The following is a 19,573-nucleotide window of genomic DNA, read 5'->3' as shown; positions in this document are numbered from 1 at the left end:
ATTACACGAATAGTTGATCTATTGATCAACGAACAAACACAAGTTCATAGCGGAAGCGTAAGATACAAGGACTCTCTAGTCCACAGGCCAACGCTTGACGTCGGAAGACTCCTAGTTGTCGTAGGCGTCCTGCTGGTCATCTCCTTGTTCATCTTCATACTCTGGCCATTTGAATAGCCAGGACAAAGCCGTGAGTACTTTAAGTACTCGCAAACTAATACTAAGGTAAGTGCTAGACATTCTAGTAAGGTTTGCTAAGCTCTAGTTTATTTGCATAAAGCTAGTTTTAGTTCACAAGTATTTGAGAAAAGCTTATTCAAATGATAACTAACTCAAGTGGGAACATTAGTGTCATTCCCATCATTCAAGTGGTGATTTCAATTCAATTCACCACAAGTCATTTCACCATCTTCTTTCAACATCATTTTCAAAGATATGACATCGGAAACTGTATGACCTTTCCAACCGTCCGTAACCATGGACGCGGCTATTCGAATAGGTTTACACTCTGCAGAGGTTGCACACTTGTGCCACAACATTTGATTTCATCCGTCGGGATTACCCCGAATCATCGTAACACAGTACGCGGATCATCAACCATAACCTTTCACTTATAAATCCTAGTATGAGCACCTCTCCCCATGAGCTTGGCCTCCCAGTGAAGACCAACTGTCAACCTGGGAACTGCACAGGGCTTGGCCGTACGATTCACCTCAATTTCACATCATCTCTCAACAACGGAGGCAGCCTCAAGCGTAACCCCTATGACGTGTGTTCAGAGGGAACCCATACTAAGATGCATAAACTTCCAGTTAAGCCCTACCCATAATCAGGTATTGTGGGGGTACTTACTAATTGGAAAGGTATCGCATTCAAACCAACATCATGTTTATCAAAAATACCATCTTCTCTTTGTCATATTCACCTTCAAAAATCATTCAATGGAATGCATCATAATTCCAAGGTTTCAAATTTATTTCAAGTCACATTGTTCCCATCTAGAGTAGTCAAGTTTTATTCATTAGCACTAGCTCTAAATCATGAGGGGTGCTATCTTGCTTTGCTTGATGGAGGCTAACTTTACTACTCTAGTAAACTTCCTTACTTTGACCAAAGTTAACTATAAAAGTAACTTCTTGAGAAAACAACTAAAAACTTGTAATGTATAAACTTGGGAAAGGCTTATGTAAGAAAAGGTAAGATTCATGGTGCCTTGCCCCAAGGGGCTTTGCACTTTGCAAGAATATTAGCTTGCCTTGGTAGTTCTCAAAATCCTCCTCCTCCTCCTGGTAGCAACCTTCTTCTTCCGTGTACTCTCCGGTGCTAGCGTCTAAATTTGAATACGGGTATAATTACTCACTAATTCAATGGCTATTCCATGTATCACATACAAACACACAAACTATTCTATGCACACAAATAATCTAATTATGGTGTATGGGTTGTGTTGCTTGAGGAGAATTCACTTCCTTTTATTTAATATGTAAATGATAGTTTCCATAGGGTTCTTGAGAAATAATTTCCTCTCATTGAAATCTTCTTAAGATTTAATTTCTCAAACAATCATATATGAACTTATATTTACCTAAGTCAAGTATTCATCATTATCATTTGAGAGAATGATTTAAATGAGGTAGACCACCTCATACCATTTAATAGTGCTACATATGATTTAAATCTCTAAGTAATTCATATAGGAGAGTTTGGACCAGGGGTCCAAACATCACATGAATTCATGTGAGACCAAGTTTAAATGAAGCATAAGACTTCATATAATTTACTTAATAGTTTTGGACAATATCAACTACATAAACTAGCCATATTGTCCATTAATTAAACTATGGCATGATCATGCAAAGTGACCACACCCTTTTATTGCATAAACAATTAGTGTAAGTCAAATGTGAGCTATTAGAGTTGGAATTAACTTAATAGCTTTCCACCCATATAAAATTCATTAAATTTGGTTGAGCCAATTTGAATCTATGGATTTTCAAAGTTGGGGCAGTATTGAAATCATTTGAAATTGTTTAAATGAGATTTGAATTAAAAGGGCCGGCGGGAAAGCTAGGTGGGCCGAAAGGGTTTAAAACCGAGGAAAACGGCCCAGCTACGCATCCAGTGCGCTTGGGAACCTGACAGAGTGGGGTCCACTCGTCAGCGACGTTTAAACGCCGAAGCGGTACGTTTTAACGTGGAGCGTTGGATTAGATCATGATCTAACGGCGCGGATGCGTCGTCTTCTCCGGCGAGATGCCGAAGGTCTGGCGGCGAGCCTAGGGGGTCGGAGAGCTCACCGTGGCTCCAGCGACGGTGGGCAGTATGCTCGACGAAGTGGTGGACGACGGCGAAGCTCCAGGTACCGGCGGCTCGTCCTGGGGTGGGTCCAATCGTCGGCGAGCTTCCGCGGCGGCGTGCGGCAGTGAGGTAGAAATTGGGCGGCTCTGGTGGTCAATGTGGAGCGGCTAGGTGGCTGGGAGATCAAGGATGGAGAGGGAGGAGTGGTGGTGTGAAGGAATCGTCGAGGCGATGCCTCCTTTTATAGGCGAGTGAGTGCCCGAGGTGCTGCGGCGAACTCGACAAGGGCGCGGCGTCTCCGGTGGTCTAGCGAGCTAGGCGAGGGCGCGGTGGTGTTCCTGGCGTCACGGTGGTCCTCTGGGTGGCGACAGGTAGGGTAGGCGGTGCCTAACGCGGTCGGGGCGTCGCGGGTTCTAGCGCGTCTACGGCGGCTTTTCTTCTCCGTCTCCGGCGGCGGTGGCCATTGATGGCGTGTAACTCACACGTTCGTTGGGAACCCCAAGAGGAAGGTATGATGCGCACAGCAGCAAGTTTTCCCTCAGAAAGAAACCAAGGTTTATCGAACCAGGAGGAGCCAAGAAGCACGTTGAAGGTTGATGGCGGCGGGATGTAGTGCGGCGCAACACAAGAGATTCCGGCACCAACGTGGAACCTGCACAACACAACCAAAGTACTTTGCCCCAACGAAACAGTGAGGTTGTCAATCTCACCGGCTTGCTATAACAAAGGATTAACCGTATTGTGTGGAAGATGATTGTTTGCAGAAAACAGTAGAACAGTATTGCAGTAGATTGTGTTTCAGTATAGAGAATTGGACCGGGGTCCACAGTTCACTAGAGGTGTCTCTCCCATAAGATAAACAGCATGTTGGGTGAACAAATTACAGTTGGGCAATTGACAAATAAAGAGGGCATGACCATGCACATACATATTATGATGAGTATAGTGAGATTTAATTGGGCATTACGACAAAGTACATAGACCGCTATCCAGCATGCATCTATGCCTAAATAGTCCACCTTCAGGTTATCATCCGAACCCCCTCCAGTATTAAGTTGCTAACAACAGACAATTGCATTAAGTATTGCGCGTAATGTAATCAGTGACTACATCCTTGAACATAGCACCAATGTTTTATCCCTAGTGGCAACAGCACATCCGTAACCTTAGTGGTTCTTGTCACTCCTCCAGATTCACGGAGACATGAACCCACTATCGAGCATAAATACTCCCTCTTGGAGTTACTAGCATCAACTTGGCCAGAGCATCTACTAATAATGGAGAGCATGCAAGATCATAAACAACACATAGACATAACTTTGATAATCAACATAACAAGTATTCTCTATTCATCGGATCCCAACAAACGCAACATATAGAATTACAGATAGATGATCTTGATCATGTTAGGCAGCTCACAAGATCCGACAATGAAGCACAATGGGGAGAAGACAACCATCGAGCTACTGCTATGGACCCATAGTCCAGGGGTAGACTACTCACACATCACTCCGGAGGCGACCATGGCGGCGTAGAGTCCTCCGGGAGATGATTCCCCTCTCCGGCAGGGTGCCGGAGGCGATCTCCTGAATCCCCCGAGATGGGATTGGCGGCGGTGGCCTCTCTGGAAGGTTTTCCGTATCGTGGTTCTCGGTACTGGGGGTTTCGCGACGGAGGCTTTAAGTAGGCGGAAGGGCAGGTCAGGAGGCGGCACGAGGGGCCCACACCATAGGGCCGCGCGACCAAGGGGGGGGCCGCGCCGCCCTAGGGTGTGGCCACCTCGTGGCCCCACTTTGTCTCCTCTTCGGACTTCTGGAAGCTTCGTGGCAAAATAGGACCCTGGGCGTTGATTTCGTCCAATTCCGAGAATATTTCGTTACTAGGATTTCTGAAACCAAAAACAGCAGAAAACAGCAACTGGCACTTCGGCATCTTGTTAATAGGTTAGTTCCAGAAAATGCACGAATATGACATAAAGTGTGCATAAAACATGTAGATAACATCAATAATGTGGCATGGAACATAAGAAATTATCGATACGTTGGAGACGTATCAGCATCCCCAAGCTTAGTTCTGCTCGTCCCGAGCAGGTAAAACGATAACAAAGATAATTTCTGGAGTGACATGCCATCATAACCTTGATCATACTATTTGTAAAGCATATGTAGTGAATGCAGCGATCAAAACAATGTATATGACATGAGTAAACAAGTGAATCATATAGCAAAGACTTTTCATGAATAGTACTTCAAGACAAGCATCAATAAGTCTTGCATAAGAGTTAACTCATAAAGCAATAATTCATAGTAAAAGCATTGAAGCAACACAAAGGAAGATTAAGTTTCAGCGGTTGCTTTCAACTTGTAACATGTATATCTCATGGATATTGTCAACATAGAGTAATATAATAAGTGCAATATGCAAGTATGTAGGAATCAATGCACAGTTCACACAAGTGTTTGCTTCTTGAGGTGGAGAGAAATAGGTGAACTGACTCAACATAAAAGTAAAAAGAATGGTCCTCGATAGAGGAAAAGCATCGATTGCTATATTTTTGCTAGAGCTTTTATTTTGAAAACATGAAACAATTTTGTCAACGGTAGTAATAAAGCATATGTATCATGTAAATTATATCTTACAAGTTGCAAGCCTCATGCATAGTATACTAATAGTGCCCGCACCTTGTCCTAATTAGCTTGGACTACCGGATCATCACAATGCACATGTTTTAACCAACTGTCACAAAGGGGTACCTCTATGCACTTTGTACAAAGGTCTAAGGAGAAAGCTCGCATTGGATTTCTCGCTATTGATTATTCTCAACTTAGACATCCATACCGGGACAACATAGACAACAGATAATGGACTCCTCTTTTATGCATAAGCATGTAACAATAATTAATAATTTTCTCATATGAGATTGAGGATATTGTCCAAAACTGAAACTTCCACCATGGGTCATGGCTTTAGTTAGCGGCCCAATGTTCTTCTCTAACAATATGCATGCTTAACCATAAGGTGGTAGATCGCTCTTACTTCAGACAAGACGAACATGCATAGCAACTCACATGAAATTCAACAAAGAGTAGTTGATGGCGTCCCCAGTGAACATGGTTATCGCACAACAAGCAACTTAATAAGAGATAAAGTGCATAAGAACATATTCAATACCACAATAGTTTTTAAGCTATTTGTCCCATGAGCTATATATTGCAAAGGTGAATGATGGAATTTTAAAGGTAGCACTCAAGCAATTTACTTTGGAATGGCGGAAAATACCATGTAGTAGGTAGGTATGGTGGACACAAATGGCATAGTGGTTGGCTCAAGTATTTTGGATGCATGAGAGGTAATCCCTCTCGATACAAGGTTTAGGCTAGCAAGGCTTATTTTGAAACAAACACAAGGATGAACCGGTGCAGCAAAACTCACATAAAAGACATATTGTAAACATTATAAGACTCTACACCGTCTTCCTTGTTGTTCAAACTCAATACTAGAAATTATCTAGACCTTAGAGAAACCAAATATGCAAACCAAATTTTAGCATGCTCTATGTATTTCTTCATTAATGGGTGCAAAGTATATGATGCAAGAGCTTAAACATGAGCACAACAATTGCCAAGTATCACATTATCCAAGACATTATAGCAAATTACTACATGTATCATTTTCCAATTCCAACCATATAACAATTTAACGAAGAAGAAACTTCGCCATGAATACTATGAGTAGAAACTAAGGACATACTTGTCCATATGCTACAGCGGAGCGTGTCTCTCTCCCATACAGTGAATGCTAGGACCCATTTTATTCAAACAAAACAAAAACAAAAACAAACCGACGCTCCAAGCAAAGCACATAAGATGTGATGGAATAAAAATATTGTTTCAGGGGAGGAACCTGGTAATGTTGTCGATGAAGAAGGGGATGCCTTGGGCATCCCCAAGCTTAGACGCTTGAGTCTTCTTAGAATATGCAGGGGTGAACCACCGGGGCATCCCCAAGCTTAGAGCTTTCACTCTCCTTGATCATATTGCATCATACTCCTCTCTAGATCCTTGAAAACTTCCTCCACACCAAACTTAGAACAACTCATTAGAGGGTTAGCGACAATAAAAATTAACATGTTCAGAGGTGACACAATCATTCTTAACACTTCTGGACATTGCATAAAGCTACTGGACATTAATGGATCAAAGAAATTCATCCAACATAGCAAAAGAGGCAATGCGAAATAAAAGGCAGAATCTGTTAAAACAGAACAGTTCGTATTGACGAATTTTATCGAGACACCAGACTTGCTCAAATGAAAATGCTCAAATTGAATGAAAGTTGTGTACATATCTGAGGATCACTCAAGTAAATTGGCATAATTTTCTGAGTTACCTACAGAGAAAACAGCCCAGATTCGTGACAGCAAAGAAATCTGTTTCTGCGCAGTAATCCAAATCTAGTATGAACTTTTCTATCAACGACTTTACTTGGCACAATAAAACACTAAACTAAGATAAGGAGAGGTTGCTACAGTAGTAAACAACTTCCAAGACACAAAATAAAAACCAAGTACTGTAGGTAAAAACCATGGGTTGTCTCCCATAAGCGCTTTTTTTTAACGCCTTTCAGCTAGGCGCAGAAAGTGTGTATCAAGTATTATCAAGAGACGAAGTGTCAACATCATAATTTGTTCTAATAATAGAATCAAAAGGTAACTTCATTCTCTTTCTAGGGAAATGTTCCATACCTTTCTTGAGAGGAAATTGATATTTAATATTACCTTCCTTCATATCAATGATAGCACCAACAGTTCGAAGAAAAGGTCTTCCCAATATAATGGGACAAGATGCATTGCATTCAATATCCAAGACAACAAAATCAACGGGGACAAGGTTATTGTTAACGGTAATGCGAACATTATCAACTTTCCCCAAAGGTTTCTTTGTAGAATGATCAGCAAGATTAACATCCAAATAATAATTTTTCAGCGGTGGCAAGTCAAGCATATTATAAATTTTCTTAGACATAACAGAAATACTTGCACCAAGATCACATAAAGCATTACAATCAAAATCTTTAACCTTCATCTTAATGATGGGCTCCCAACCATCCTCTAGCTTTTTAGGAATAGAGGCTTCGCGCTCTAGTTTCTCTTCTCTAGCTTTTATGAGAGCATTTGTAATATGTTGCGTGAAAGCCAAATTTATAGCACTAGCATTAGGACTTTTAGCAAGTTTTTGCAAGAACTTTATAACTTCAGAGATGTGGCAATCATCAAAATTCAAACCATTATAATCTAAAGCAATGGGATCATCATCCCTAATGTTGGAAAAAATTTCAGCAGTTTTATCACAGGCAGTTTCAGCAGTTTTAGCAGTTTCAGGCAGTTTCTCGCGCTTTGCATTAGAAGTGGAAACATTGCTAACACCAATTCTTTTATTATTAATAGTAGGAGGTGCAGCAACATGTGTAGCATTAGCATTACTAGTGGTGGTAATAGTCCAAACTTTAGCTACATTCTTCTCTTTAGCTAGTTTTTCATTTTCTTCTCTATCCCACCTAGCACGCAATTCGGCCATTAATCTTATATTCTCATTAATTCTAACTTGGATGGCATTTGCTGTAGTAACAATTTTATTTTCAATATCCCTATTAGGCATAACTTTCGATTTCAAAAGATCTACATCAGCAGCAAGACTATCGACTTTAGAAGCAAGTATATCAATTTTCCCAAGCTTTTCTTCAACAGATTTGTTAAAGGCAGTTTGTGTACTAATAAATTCTTTAAGCATGGCTTCAAGTCCAGGGGGTGAACTCCTATTATTGTTGTAAGAATTCCCATAAGAATTAGCATAACCATTACCATTATTATAAGAATATGGCCTATAGTTATTACTAGAATTGTTCCGATAAGCATTGTTGTTGAAATTATTATTTTTAATGAAGTTTACATCAACATGTTCTTCTTGTGCAACCAATGAAGCTAACGGAACATTATTAGGATCAACATTTGTCCTATCATTCACAAGCATAGACATAATAGCATCAATCTTATCACTCAAGGAAGAGGTTTCTTCGACAGAATTTACCTTCTTACCTTGTGGAGCTCTTTCCGTGTGCCATTCAGAGTAATTGATCATCATATTATCAAGAAGCTTTGTTGCTTCACCAAGAGTGATGGACATAAAGGTACCTCCAGCAGCTGAATCCAATAGGTTCCGCGAAGAAAAATTTAGTCCTGCATAGAAGGTTTGGATGATCATCCAAGTAGTCAGTCCATGGGTTGGGCAATTTTTAACCAAAGATTTCATTCTTTCCCATGCTTGTGCAACATGTTCAGTATCTAATTGTTTAAAATTCATTATGCTACTCCTCAAAGATATAATTTTAGCAGGGGGATAATATCTACCAATAAAAGCATCCTTGCATTTAGTCCATGAATCAATACTATTCTTAGGCAGAGATAGCAACCAATCTTTAGCTCTTCCTCTTAATGAGAAAGGGAACAATTTTAATTTTATAATGTCACCATCTACATCTTTATATTTTTTGCATTTCACATAGTTCAAAAAAATTATTAAGATGGGCAGCAGCATCATCAGAACTAACACCAGAAAATTGCTCTCGCATAACAAGATTCAGTAAAGCAGGTTTAATTTCAAAGAATTCTGCTGTAGTAGCAGGTGGAGCAATAGGTGTGCATAAGAAATCATTATTATTTGTGGTTGTGAAGTCACACAACTTAGTATTTTCAGGGGTAGCCATTTTAGCAACAGTAAATAAAGCAAACTAGATAAAGTAAATGCAAGTAACTAATTTTTTTTTGTGTTTTTGATATAGCAAACAAGATAGCAAATGAAGTAAAACTAGCAACTAATTTTTTTGTGATTTGATTTAGTGCAGCAAACAAAGTAGTAAATAAAACTAAGCAAGACAAAAACAAAGTAAAGAGATTGGGAAGTGGAGACTCCCCTTGCAGCGTGTCTAGATTTCCCCGGCAACGGCGCCAGAAAAAGAGCTTGATGGCGTGTAACTCACACGTTCGTTGGGAACCCCAAGAGGAAGGTATGATGCGCACAGCAGCAAGTTTTCCCTCAGAAAGAAACCAAGGTTTATCGAACCAGGAGGAGCCAAGAAGCACGTTGAAGGTTGATGGCGGCGGGATGTAGTGCGGCGCAACACAAGAGATTCCGGCGCCAACGTGGAACCTGCACAACACAACCAAAGTACTTTGCCCCAACGAAACAGTGAGGTTGTCAATCTCACCGGCTTGCTGTAACAAAGGATTAACCGTATTGTGTGGAAGATGATTGTTTGCAGAAAACAGTAGAACAGTATTGCAGTAGATTGTATTTCAGTATAGAGAATTGGACCGGGGTCCACAGTTCACTAGAGGTGTCTCTCCCATAAGATAAACAGCATGTTGGGTGAACAAATTACAGTTGGGCAATTGACAAATAAAGAGGGCATGACCATGCACATACATATTATGATGAGTATAGTGAGATTTAATTGGGCATTACGACAAAGTACATAGACCGCTATCCAGCATGCATCTATGCCTAAATAGTCCACCTTCAGGTTATCATCCGAACCCCCTCCAGTATTAAGTTGCTAACAACAGACAATTGCATTAAGTATTGCGCGTAATGTAATCAGTGACTACATCCTTGAACATAGCACCAATGTTTTATCCCTAGTGGCAACAGCACATCCGTAACCTTAGTGGTTCTTGTCACTCCTCCAGATTCACGGAGACATGAACCCACTATCGAGCATAAATACTCCCTCTTGGAGTTACTAGCATCAACTTGGCCAGAGCATCTACTAATAACGGAGAGCATGCAAGATCATAAACAACACATAGACATAACTTTGATAATCAACATAACAAGTATTCTCTATTCATCGGATCCCAACAAACGCAACATATAGAATTACAGATAGATGATCTTGATCATGTTAGGCAGCTCACAAGATCCGACAATGAAGCACAATGGGGAGAAGACAACCATCTAGCTACTGCTATGGACCCATAGTCCAGGGGTAGACTACTCACACATCACTCCGGAGGCGACCATGGCGGCGTAGAGTCCTCCGGGAGATGATTCCCCTCTCCGGCAGGGTGCCGGAGGCGATCTCCTGAATCCCCCGAGATGGGATTGGCGGCGGCGGCGTCTCTGGAAGGTTTTCCGTATCGTGGTTCTCGGTACTGGGGGTTTCGCGACGGAGGCTTTAAGTAGGCGGAAGGGCAGGTCAGGAGGCGGCACGAGGGGCCCACACCACAGGGCCGCGCGGCCAAGGGGGGGGCGCGCCGCCCTAGGGTGTGGCCACCTCGTGGCCCCACTTCGTCTCCTCTTCGGACTTCTGGAAGCTTCGTGGCAAAATAGGACCCTGGGCGTTGATTTCGTCCAATTCCGAGAATATTTCCTTACTAGGATTTCTGAAACCAAAAACAGCAGAAAACAAAGAATCGGCACTTTGGCATCTTGTTAATAGGTTAGTTCCAGAAAATGCACGAATATGACATAAAGTGTGCATAAAACATGTAGATAACATCAATAATGTGGCATGGAACATAAGAAATTATCGATACGTTGGAGACGTATCAGCCATGGGTCGTGGTCGCGCACATGTCTGCGAGCTGCGTGGCGACGCGGCGATGCTCAACCCGCAGCTAGGTGGTCCAGGGCGTGCGCGAGGTGGCCAGGCGAGAGGTGGCCAGGGCGTGCCTGTGGCGCGCCACGCGCGACATGAGCGGCATACTGGCCGTTCTGGGCGCGCATCGTCCGGCGTGTGGTCGCTGCTCCCTCGACCATGGCGGGTGTAGGCGGTGCTAGGAGGTGAGGTGGCGTTGTTTGGGCACGGTGGCCAGCTCTGGTGACGAAGGAAGAGAGGGGAGGGGCATGCACGTGCCCATGACCGGCATGGCCATGGCTATGCCATGTGTGCCCTCCCTCTTAGGGTTACTATGTTGCATTTAGTTTGAGAGGGGGCAAGGGGACCAGATAGGGTGGTTTGAGGTAGATTAGGGTGGGATAGAACACTATTTGAAATAGTGTGTAATAGTTCCATATTTGCAATTTGCCAAATTTGTCCAAATTTGATTTAATTCAAATGGTTGCAAGTTTTGAATTGTGAGTGTCTCATTGAGTTAGAAATGATCAGAGTTGTTGAAGTGTGGTGGTGGCATGGTTGAATTCAAGTTTTTGCAAAATTGGCTAAGTGGGAGATTGTTGCATATGTTAAAATGTTGCAACTTTGGATGAGCATAGCTAATGATCAAGAAAGAATTTGGCATGGTGATCTTTACAAAAAGTGTTCACCTTGATGTTGACTTGGATGTGGTGCAAAGAGTTAGCAAGGTTTGGTTTGAGAAAATTGAATTGCAATGGCTCAAAGTAGTGATCAGACTATAATTGGCAGTTTTGACCATTATCATATGTGAGCAAGTTTTGTATTTGAAATCCATTTGATTTGTGATTCTTTGATTCCAAAAGTTGTAATAAGTGTTTAGTAACATTATTCAACTAATGGTGAAGACCAAATTGGTCTAGGGTCAAAATTTATAAAAATGCCATAGGGCATATGTGAGGGTTTTTAGGGTTTTGCATTTATTTGATTTTCTTCCTCTTTTTGCTTTATTTGGTTTGTGATCTTCTCATGATCACTTTAGGGTTTTAGGGTTTATCTTATACACATAATAACAATCATCATGGCGTATCAATCAAATGCACAAGTCCTATGCATGGCACTATATGCAATTTAAAAAGTTTTTGTTGGTTTGAAATTTTGCTCTCTGGAATTCTTCTAACTTTCTTTTATTGAAATTTGGGATGTTACATTCTCCCTCGCCAGTGCAATCTCCGGCACCGCCGACACCACCATCTCCTCCACGCACACGTTTGTAGAAAGGTATAAGACATCCCAAGAAGTATACTGATGGCACTGTTCGGTATGGAATGTTGTCTTTTACAGGTGAACCAAGTAATCTGACAGAATCTCTTAATGATACAAATTGGCGCAAAGCAATGGAGGAGGAGTATAATGCTTTGCTTGAGAACAAGACTTGGTAACTTGTTCCTTCAAGTCCGAATAGAAACTTAATTGATTTCAAATGGGTCTATCGTATAAAAAAAAGAGCAGATGACACAATTATATGAAGCGTGCCTTGTTGCAAAAGGGTTTAAGCAAAGGTATGGTATTGATTATGAGGATACTTTCAGTTCTGTAGTGAAAATTGCTACTATTAGTACTGCTCTGGCTCTTGTTGTTTCTCGTGGTTGGAGCCTACAACAACTATATGTCAAGAACGTGTTTCTCCATGATGTTTTGGAAGAGGAAATATACATGAAACAACCTCCAAGTTTTGAGAATCCTCATGCTCGACATCATATTTGCAAACTTGACAAAGCTTTATATGGACTGAAGCATGCACCTTGAGCCTGGCACTCTAGGTTGATTTCTAAGTTAAGTGATCTTGGTTTCATACCTTCAAAGGATAATACTTCACTGTTTCTTTATAACAAGTCAGGTATCACTATATTTATGTTGATGATATAATAGTTACATGATCATGTGATCATGCCATATCTGCCCTGCTTCGAGATCTTAATTAGAATTTTGCTATCAAGGACTTAGGTGACTTGCACTTCTTCCTTGGCATTGAGGTGAAAAAGATACAAAATGGTTTGCTCTTGACACAGGAAATATATGCCACATATTTACTAGACAGGGTTGGCCTGCGTGGTTGCACACCGGCACAAACCCCTCTATCTCCCATCGAGCCACTGTCCGTGAATGATGGTACACCTCTGGGATCAGATGACAATACCCAATATAGAAGCATTGTTGGAGCACTTCAGTACTTGACATTGGCACGATCAAATTTATTTTATCCAGTTAACAAGGTTTACCAGTACCTTCATGCTCCAACCACAGAACATTGGACAACGGCAAAACGTATTCTTAGATATGTGAGAGATACTCTGATTGTTGGAATCACATTTACAAAGTCTCCCACTACACTCCTCAGTGCCTTCTCAGATACAAATTGGACATGTTCTCTTGATAACAAGCGATCCACTAGTGGGTTTGCTGTATTTGTTGGACCAAACTTGGTCTCTTGGAGTGCAAGAAAGCAGGCCACAATCTCTAGATCCAGTACTGAGGCTGAATATAAAGCTTTGGAAAATGCTACGGCTGAATTAATATTGGTTGAAGCTCTCCTTGGTGAATTAGGAGTGGAATTAAAGGAGAAGCATTGTCTTTGGTGTGACAAAACGTGGGTGCTACCTACTTGTCCCACCAACTAATTGTACAAATATGTTTGGTAATTGGTTGAATGGGATTGACAAAGATACAAAGGCACGAATTCGAGTTGGAACTTGTGCTATTGTATGGTCTTTATGGAATTGCAGAAATGATATAATCTTTAACAAGAAAGGAACTGCTAATTTTTTACAGGTTATCCGTATGGCTACTCATTGGATCCACGAGTGGTCTTTCCTGTTGCCGGAGGCACAACAGGCACATATGGATTCTGGATGCACCCGTCTGGAGACGGTTGCACGGGATATCTTCAACCAGGTTGGCTGGCGGCTTACTAGAAGAATACAAGATGCATAGGCGACTTGTTTTCTTTTTTTTTCCGCTGGCTGATTTATGTATCCACACTTTGTGATCCTTGAGCTGTAAACTCTAAACCTGATAACTTCGTAATAAAAATAGCTGTGTGCATCTATTGATGCAGAGGCTGGGGTTTTCTCCCCGTATCGAAAAAAACCTACTTGTCTGCGAATCTTGAGTTACATGCTCGTACTGAACACATTGAAATTGACTTTCACTTTGTGAGAGAAAGAGTTAAAGAGAACTTGCTGGATATCAAGTTTATTTCAAACAAAGATCAGGTTGCAGATGGTTTCACAAAGGCTCTACCAGTAAAAAAGTTAGATGAGTTCAAACATAATCTCAACCTTTCAACAGGTTTAGATTAATGGGGTGTGTTAGATGATGTATAGGGTTTTACCTTACCTTTTGTATACCGTACATACTATGTACGGATACCCCCAATACCATGTACATTTGTGCTCTCTGGGTCTATATATTAACACGTAACCGGTATGGCTCCAAGTACCGTTCCATGCAATACACAAACATGGTATCAAACCACAAGGTCCTGGATTCAAATTCTAGCCAACAAAGTATTTAAATATAAATATTTGCAGTCTCCCTAAAAAACAAATCCAAGGATACACGTCTAAGGCGTGTGCGAGATCTTGAAAAAAGGCCCACCGGCCTAGACGCGAGGGGAAGTGTTGAATATAATTTTCTAGCCTTTTCCATCAAATCGGTCTTTTCCTTGTATACTGGCATGCAATTTCACACCCAAGTGGCAGCATAGTGTTGCTACCTGTGATTTCGTAACACAAATAAGCTCCTGCTTTTGCTGTGCAGTGAGCTGTACGTGTATGTGAGGAAACGGATTTGCTCAAACCGTCTGATGGCGAAGCCTGTATCTGGCTCCTCCATCTATCAAGCTGTTTACCATACCAAGAACAAGTCGTGGAGGACGGCGACGGCACTGCAGAGGCGGACCCTTTCTCCCGTCGGTGCACTGACGTGGAGTCACCGGAAGTCGGCATGGCGACGACCGGGTTCGGTTGCGGTGCTCTCCTCCGCCTGATTGATCCCAGGATGAATTAGACAACCTGAGTGGACACGAGATGGGGGAATCAGCGTTACTCGACAGGGTTCAGACGTGCAGCCCGACCTGGGGGCATGTCTTGCACGCGAGAAACATCGTCCCTATACATGCAACTATGCGAGTGATTTGACGAGGGGAAGACGAAAAGGACTGCGTGGCAGCGACTCTTGGTCGTCTTTTTTTTTCTCTTCAGTTAAATACATTAATAGTCCTTCTACTTGTGCATGTGGCTCGATTTAGTCCTCGTACTTGTAATTTACATAATTTTACACACATACTTGTCATTTGGATTCGATTTAGTCCTAAACCAGGTTTGCCGTCAAAATTGTGCTGATGTGGATGCAACATGGATATGGGTCCCGCTCACAAGAGAGCATCCGTCCTAGAAATTTGCACGTAGCCCCTCCTGCATATAGAACTTACATTAGTGCTCCCAGAAGTTTGCAGATCGCACCCTCCGCATCTAGTCAATTAATCAACGCCCCAAGCTGTTTTAGTTCCAGAGAATTTTGTTATGTTCGAGGGAGGGAAAAAGAAGGCCACGGAGAGGGAGGCATGGGAAGATGATTGTGCCAGCGAACACTCGACCAGAGCTTGTAGCGACTGATCGAGGAGGGAAAACGACTTCAGGCAACACCGGTGGTCACGTTGATTGCATCGGCAATGGCTCACATCTGCCACCAAGAAGGGGAACCGCCGCCTTGTTCAGTAAGCCACTCCTCACCTCGAATCATGTTCCGGTGTTTTTTTTTTCAAAAAAAGCCAACTTTAGGATTATTTATGTATGGTAGAAATGACATTTTCTTATTAATTTGATTGATAATTTATGGAGAAATAAATTTGGGTTTAGGGAGTTGAAAAATTGCCGATTTTAAATAATAAATGGGAGGTTTCAGCATAAATAACATGGTGGAAGATTAACCAATCGTAACGGACGAATTTAGGAGGGGTTATATACAAATTTCTAGGGCATCTGCTCTTTTCCGAGTAGGACCCACGTCCACGTGTCTTCCACATCAACGTAATTTTGATGACAAACCTAATTTAGGACTAAATTGAACCCACTTCACAAGTACGTGCATAAAATTCTGCAAATTGTAAGTATGAGGACTAAATCGAGCTACAAGCACAAGTATAAAGACTGATAATGTATTTAACTCTTTTTTCTTTGTAAGGCAAGAAAAAGAAGAGAGCGACGGAGTAGCTGCCGCTGCTGGGAGTTGCTCAAGGCGTCGGTGTCGCCTCACAACGTTGCCTGTTGCAACTGTAACGGGAAACCTTCCTTTGCTGTGAATACTGCGACTTGCCCGCTGTCAACTGTACGGGTTACTTAGTAGGTCCTCGTTAGTCTGCCTCTGCCTCTGCTGCAGAGGTGGTCGTCGCCGACGGTGACCGCAGTGGAGATGGCTCAACACATTTTTTTCTTCTTCTTTGGCTTTGCATACCCGGTAGACTGAACAGAAAAGATAATGCTTGAGAGATGAGGACGGACAAATTACGGCCTTTGTTCCCTTTGCAAGAAAATCTAAGAGATTGTGGCACTTTTTTTTTTCTTTCAATACTGGTACTTGAAGAGACTTTGGGGAATGTTACAAGATTGGCTCAAGCTCACCTCAATCAATACTTGCAAGTGGATGACAGACCTCTCTACTGAATCTTGGTGGATAGACATATCGAGGAAAACCTAACCAAACCGTAAGGCCACGGCTCTCTCACCATGCTAATGCTTACTTCTTGGATAATTTGGAATGAAAGAATCACGAGAGTGTTCCGCAACAAATCCGCCCCTCCGACAATCCTACTTAGCACCATCAAGACCGAGGCGAAGCTTTGGGTAACTGCATGAGCGGAACTTTTGAGTGTTGTAATATTGGGAGTGTAATCCCTTTGCGAACCTTTTTTCCTTTCCTTTGTTAGCTTCTGTCAAAGCGCTCCTTATTTAGTGGATAGAGGCAAATCTTTTGCCTATCTTTCACAAAAACAATACTAATATGGCAGCCTAGACATGGAGCAAATGGGAAAATATTTAAAAACAAGGCTTCTGGGGGAAACTCCATTTCTGAATTTGTCTAGAAAAGCTGCCAGACCAGTGCCTTAAAAACTTGGCCCGTTTGTGTTGCTGCATGTCTCCTAGGAATCTAGAGAGCGCGGAACGAGAGTCTTTAACTACGAACCAGGTGATTGTACATACCTAGCGTGCATGTTTCTAACGCCGATCTTGTGCTTTAAAGATTTGTTCCGTGATATTCCATCAAGTTTCATAGTGTTTCAGGAAAAAACTGGACTGGCTAACACGCCAAGAAGCTTGTTGAAACTGTGCACACTCTCACGCTCTGTGATCCTTCATCTGAATCACAGAAGATCTCAGACTCTGGTCCTCTCGGCCACCAAAGTTTCAGGCCGAGCTGATGAACTGGGCGACGTTGCTTTCTGATAGCTAGAGGTATTCCCCGGTCCCTCTCTGCTGTTATCATAAGGTAGAGATATCTCTGCCTTTTTATGTTCTTGCCTTTCCATGTACTAATTCAAGGGCCACATGAATCAAATATTGCAAGGGTAAATTTAGCACTAACGATCTCGATTCTTTTTAGGACTGACTATTTCTCAGACGACTGAGAACTAACTTCGTTCTCAGTCAGATGATGTTAACAATTCTCAGTTACAACTTAAGTTGCAACCCATAACTAGCATGAATCACAAAGCAAATCAAATGGTGCAAAACTTGACTGAGCACGAACCTAGTTCTCAGCTTGATTAGCAAATTCCATTTTTACCACTAAGAAGTAACAATCCACTACATCACAAACTTGACTTTCGCAATCATGTGGACGTTCTGATAAACAACAACACATCTTCAGACGTTTATTAACAGGGAGGTTCTGCTTAAACGCAGAATGTGACATGCAATCATGCTAAAAGAGTACAAGCCACGCAATTGTATCAGCAGTAAAGATCATCTCATTTATATCACATAATCTGTATCACAGCGTGGATGATCACCATTACATTACAAAAAAGAACTAGGCAACAATTAACCACAGATTTACAAGGCAACTTGTACTAGGCGATGCATGCAGTCTACCAACAAAGCCTGCGCAGACTTCTGCGATCCTACTCCTAGGTACGCTTCACCATCGACCAAGGCCATGACGGCATCCAGACGCGCGAGCACGCGTTCTTGGGCGAGCAGCTCCGGCGTGAAGAAGTTCTTCCAGCCCGTGCACCACGCGACGGCCTCCGAGAGGGGCGGCTTGCCGCCGGACTGCATCCAGTGGCGCAGCGAGTCTTCGTATCTGTCGAAGAACAGCTCCTCTTCAAGGATCGAGACCACGTCCGGCACAGGCACGAGAGGCGCCCATAGCATCGCCGTTTGCAAGGAGGGGTCGATCTGCTTCGGCGGCGTCAACATCAGCTCCCGCACAAGACGGGTGAGCATCGGCAGGATGTGGCGCCGGGTGAAGGTGTTCCACTGCGTCGGATGCATGTAATCTTTCCATGGGGACACGACGTCGTGGTAGTCGCACTCGTCGGCGCGGGAGAGGATCTTGCTCTCGACGGTGTCGTAGAGATCTTCCGGCAAGTGGCCGATCAGGGGGATCCACGGCCGCAGCCAGTGGTGGCAGTCCGGGTCCCACGATGGCTTCCACTCCTGCGCCTCCGCGGCCATCGCCGGCTTGATCACCTTCTCGACGATGTACTTCCTCGTGGAAGAAGGCAACGTGGCTTTCCACATCCCTGGCGTGCGCTCTTCCTTGAACACCTTCTTGGACTCCATGATCGCCGCCAGCGCGTCCGCCGCCTCCACGCTGCTGTCGTCCTCTTCCATCATGTCGCGCAGCATCGCGATGGTCTTCTCGCAGCACTCCACTTCGAGCGCCAGGACCCGGCAGAGATCCTCGCAGCGACGGCGCCACTCCTCTTGGACCACCGGCGGCTTGTCCGGAAGGCCGTTCTCGTACGCCGCTTTCTGGCTGTAGCCTATGCCGGTGTGCTGGTTCTGCTGTAGTACGGCCTGCACGGGGGCGACGATCCCTTTCCCCCGAGGACCGAGACCAGAGCCCTCCTTGAAGTTCCAACGACGCAGCATCCGCGCCACCGCCGGACTGGTGGAAGCGAGGGTTCCTGGCAGAGGAGTTGGTTGACATGGCTCCAGCAGCGGCAGCGCCATGCCGGGAGACCGCAGCGAGGAGACGATTCCGCTACTGAACTGAAACTGGAGAGCTGTTTCGATCGAACGCCGGTGACGACCTCTTTTTTTTAGGGGTGGCTAGAGATTTCAGAAGAGATTATTGTGAGAGATGGTAGGTTTATGCATGAATATATAAAGGCCAGTGCGTCTGAAACGGAATTGGTTCTGGTGTCCTACCCGGTTACCATCACCGGAAACCCGGAAAATCTAGTTTAGCGAGACGCTAAAACCGAATTCGTGATGGTGTGTCCTACTCCCTCCGACAGTCCGACAGAAGGTCAGATAACAATATTTCAGTCATGCTTGTTTTCAGATAGTCTAATTTTGGGGAATTTTTCTGTTAGAAACGGTAAGCACAATCGTGTGCGTCACGGAAGTACATA

The 19,573-nt window shown here is 43.2% G+C and overlaps 1 protein-coding gene across 1 annotated transcript; it reads right to left on the bottom strand.

Moving 5' to 3' along the window:
* Positions 1-18,044: 18,044 nt before the first annotated feature.
* LOC127304780 (septin and tuftelin-interacting protein 1 homolog 1-like) lies at positions 18,045-19,206 on the bottom strand. Its single transcript, XM_051335367.2, has one exon. It carries the CDS (start codon positions 19,167-19,169, stop codon positions 18,045-18,047), a length of 1,125 nt encoding a protein of 374 aa, XP_051191327.1. The 5' UTR covers positions 19,170-19,206.
* Positions 19,207-19,573: the final 367 nt, after the last annotated feature.

Source organism: Lolium perenne, chromosome 5 (genome assembly GCF_019359855.2).
Source record: "Lolium perenne isolate Kyuss_39 chromosome 5, Kyuss_2.0, whole genome shotgun sequence".
In the NCBI taxonomy this organism is placed as follows: Eukaryota; Viridiplantae; Streptophyta; class Magnoliopsida; order Poales; family Poaceae; genus Lolium; species Lolium perenne.
The sequence above is the reverse complement of the archived record's forward strand: the minus strand, read 5'-3'. Positions and strand labels throughout refer to the sequence as shown.

Coding starts and splice junctions, on each gene's coding strand:
- LOC127304780 (XM_051335367.2), bottom strand. CDS start 19,169: ATGGCGCTGCCGCTGCTGGAGCCATGTCAACCAACTCCTCTGCCAGGA.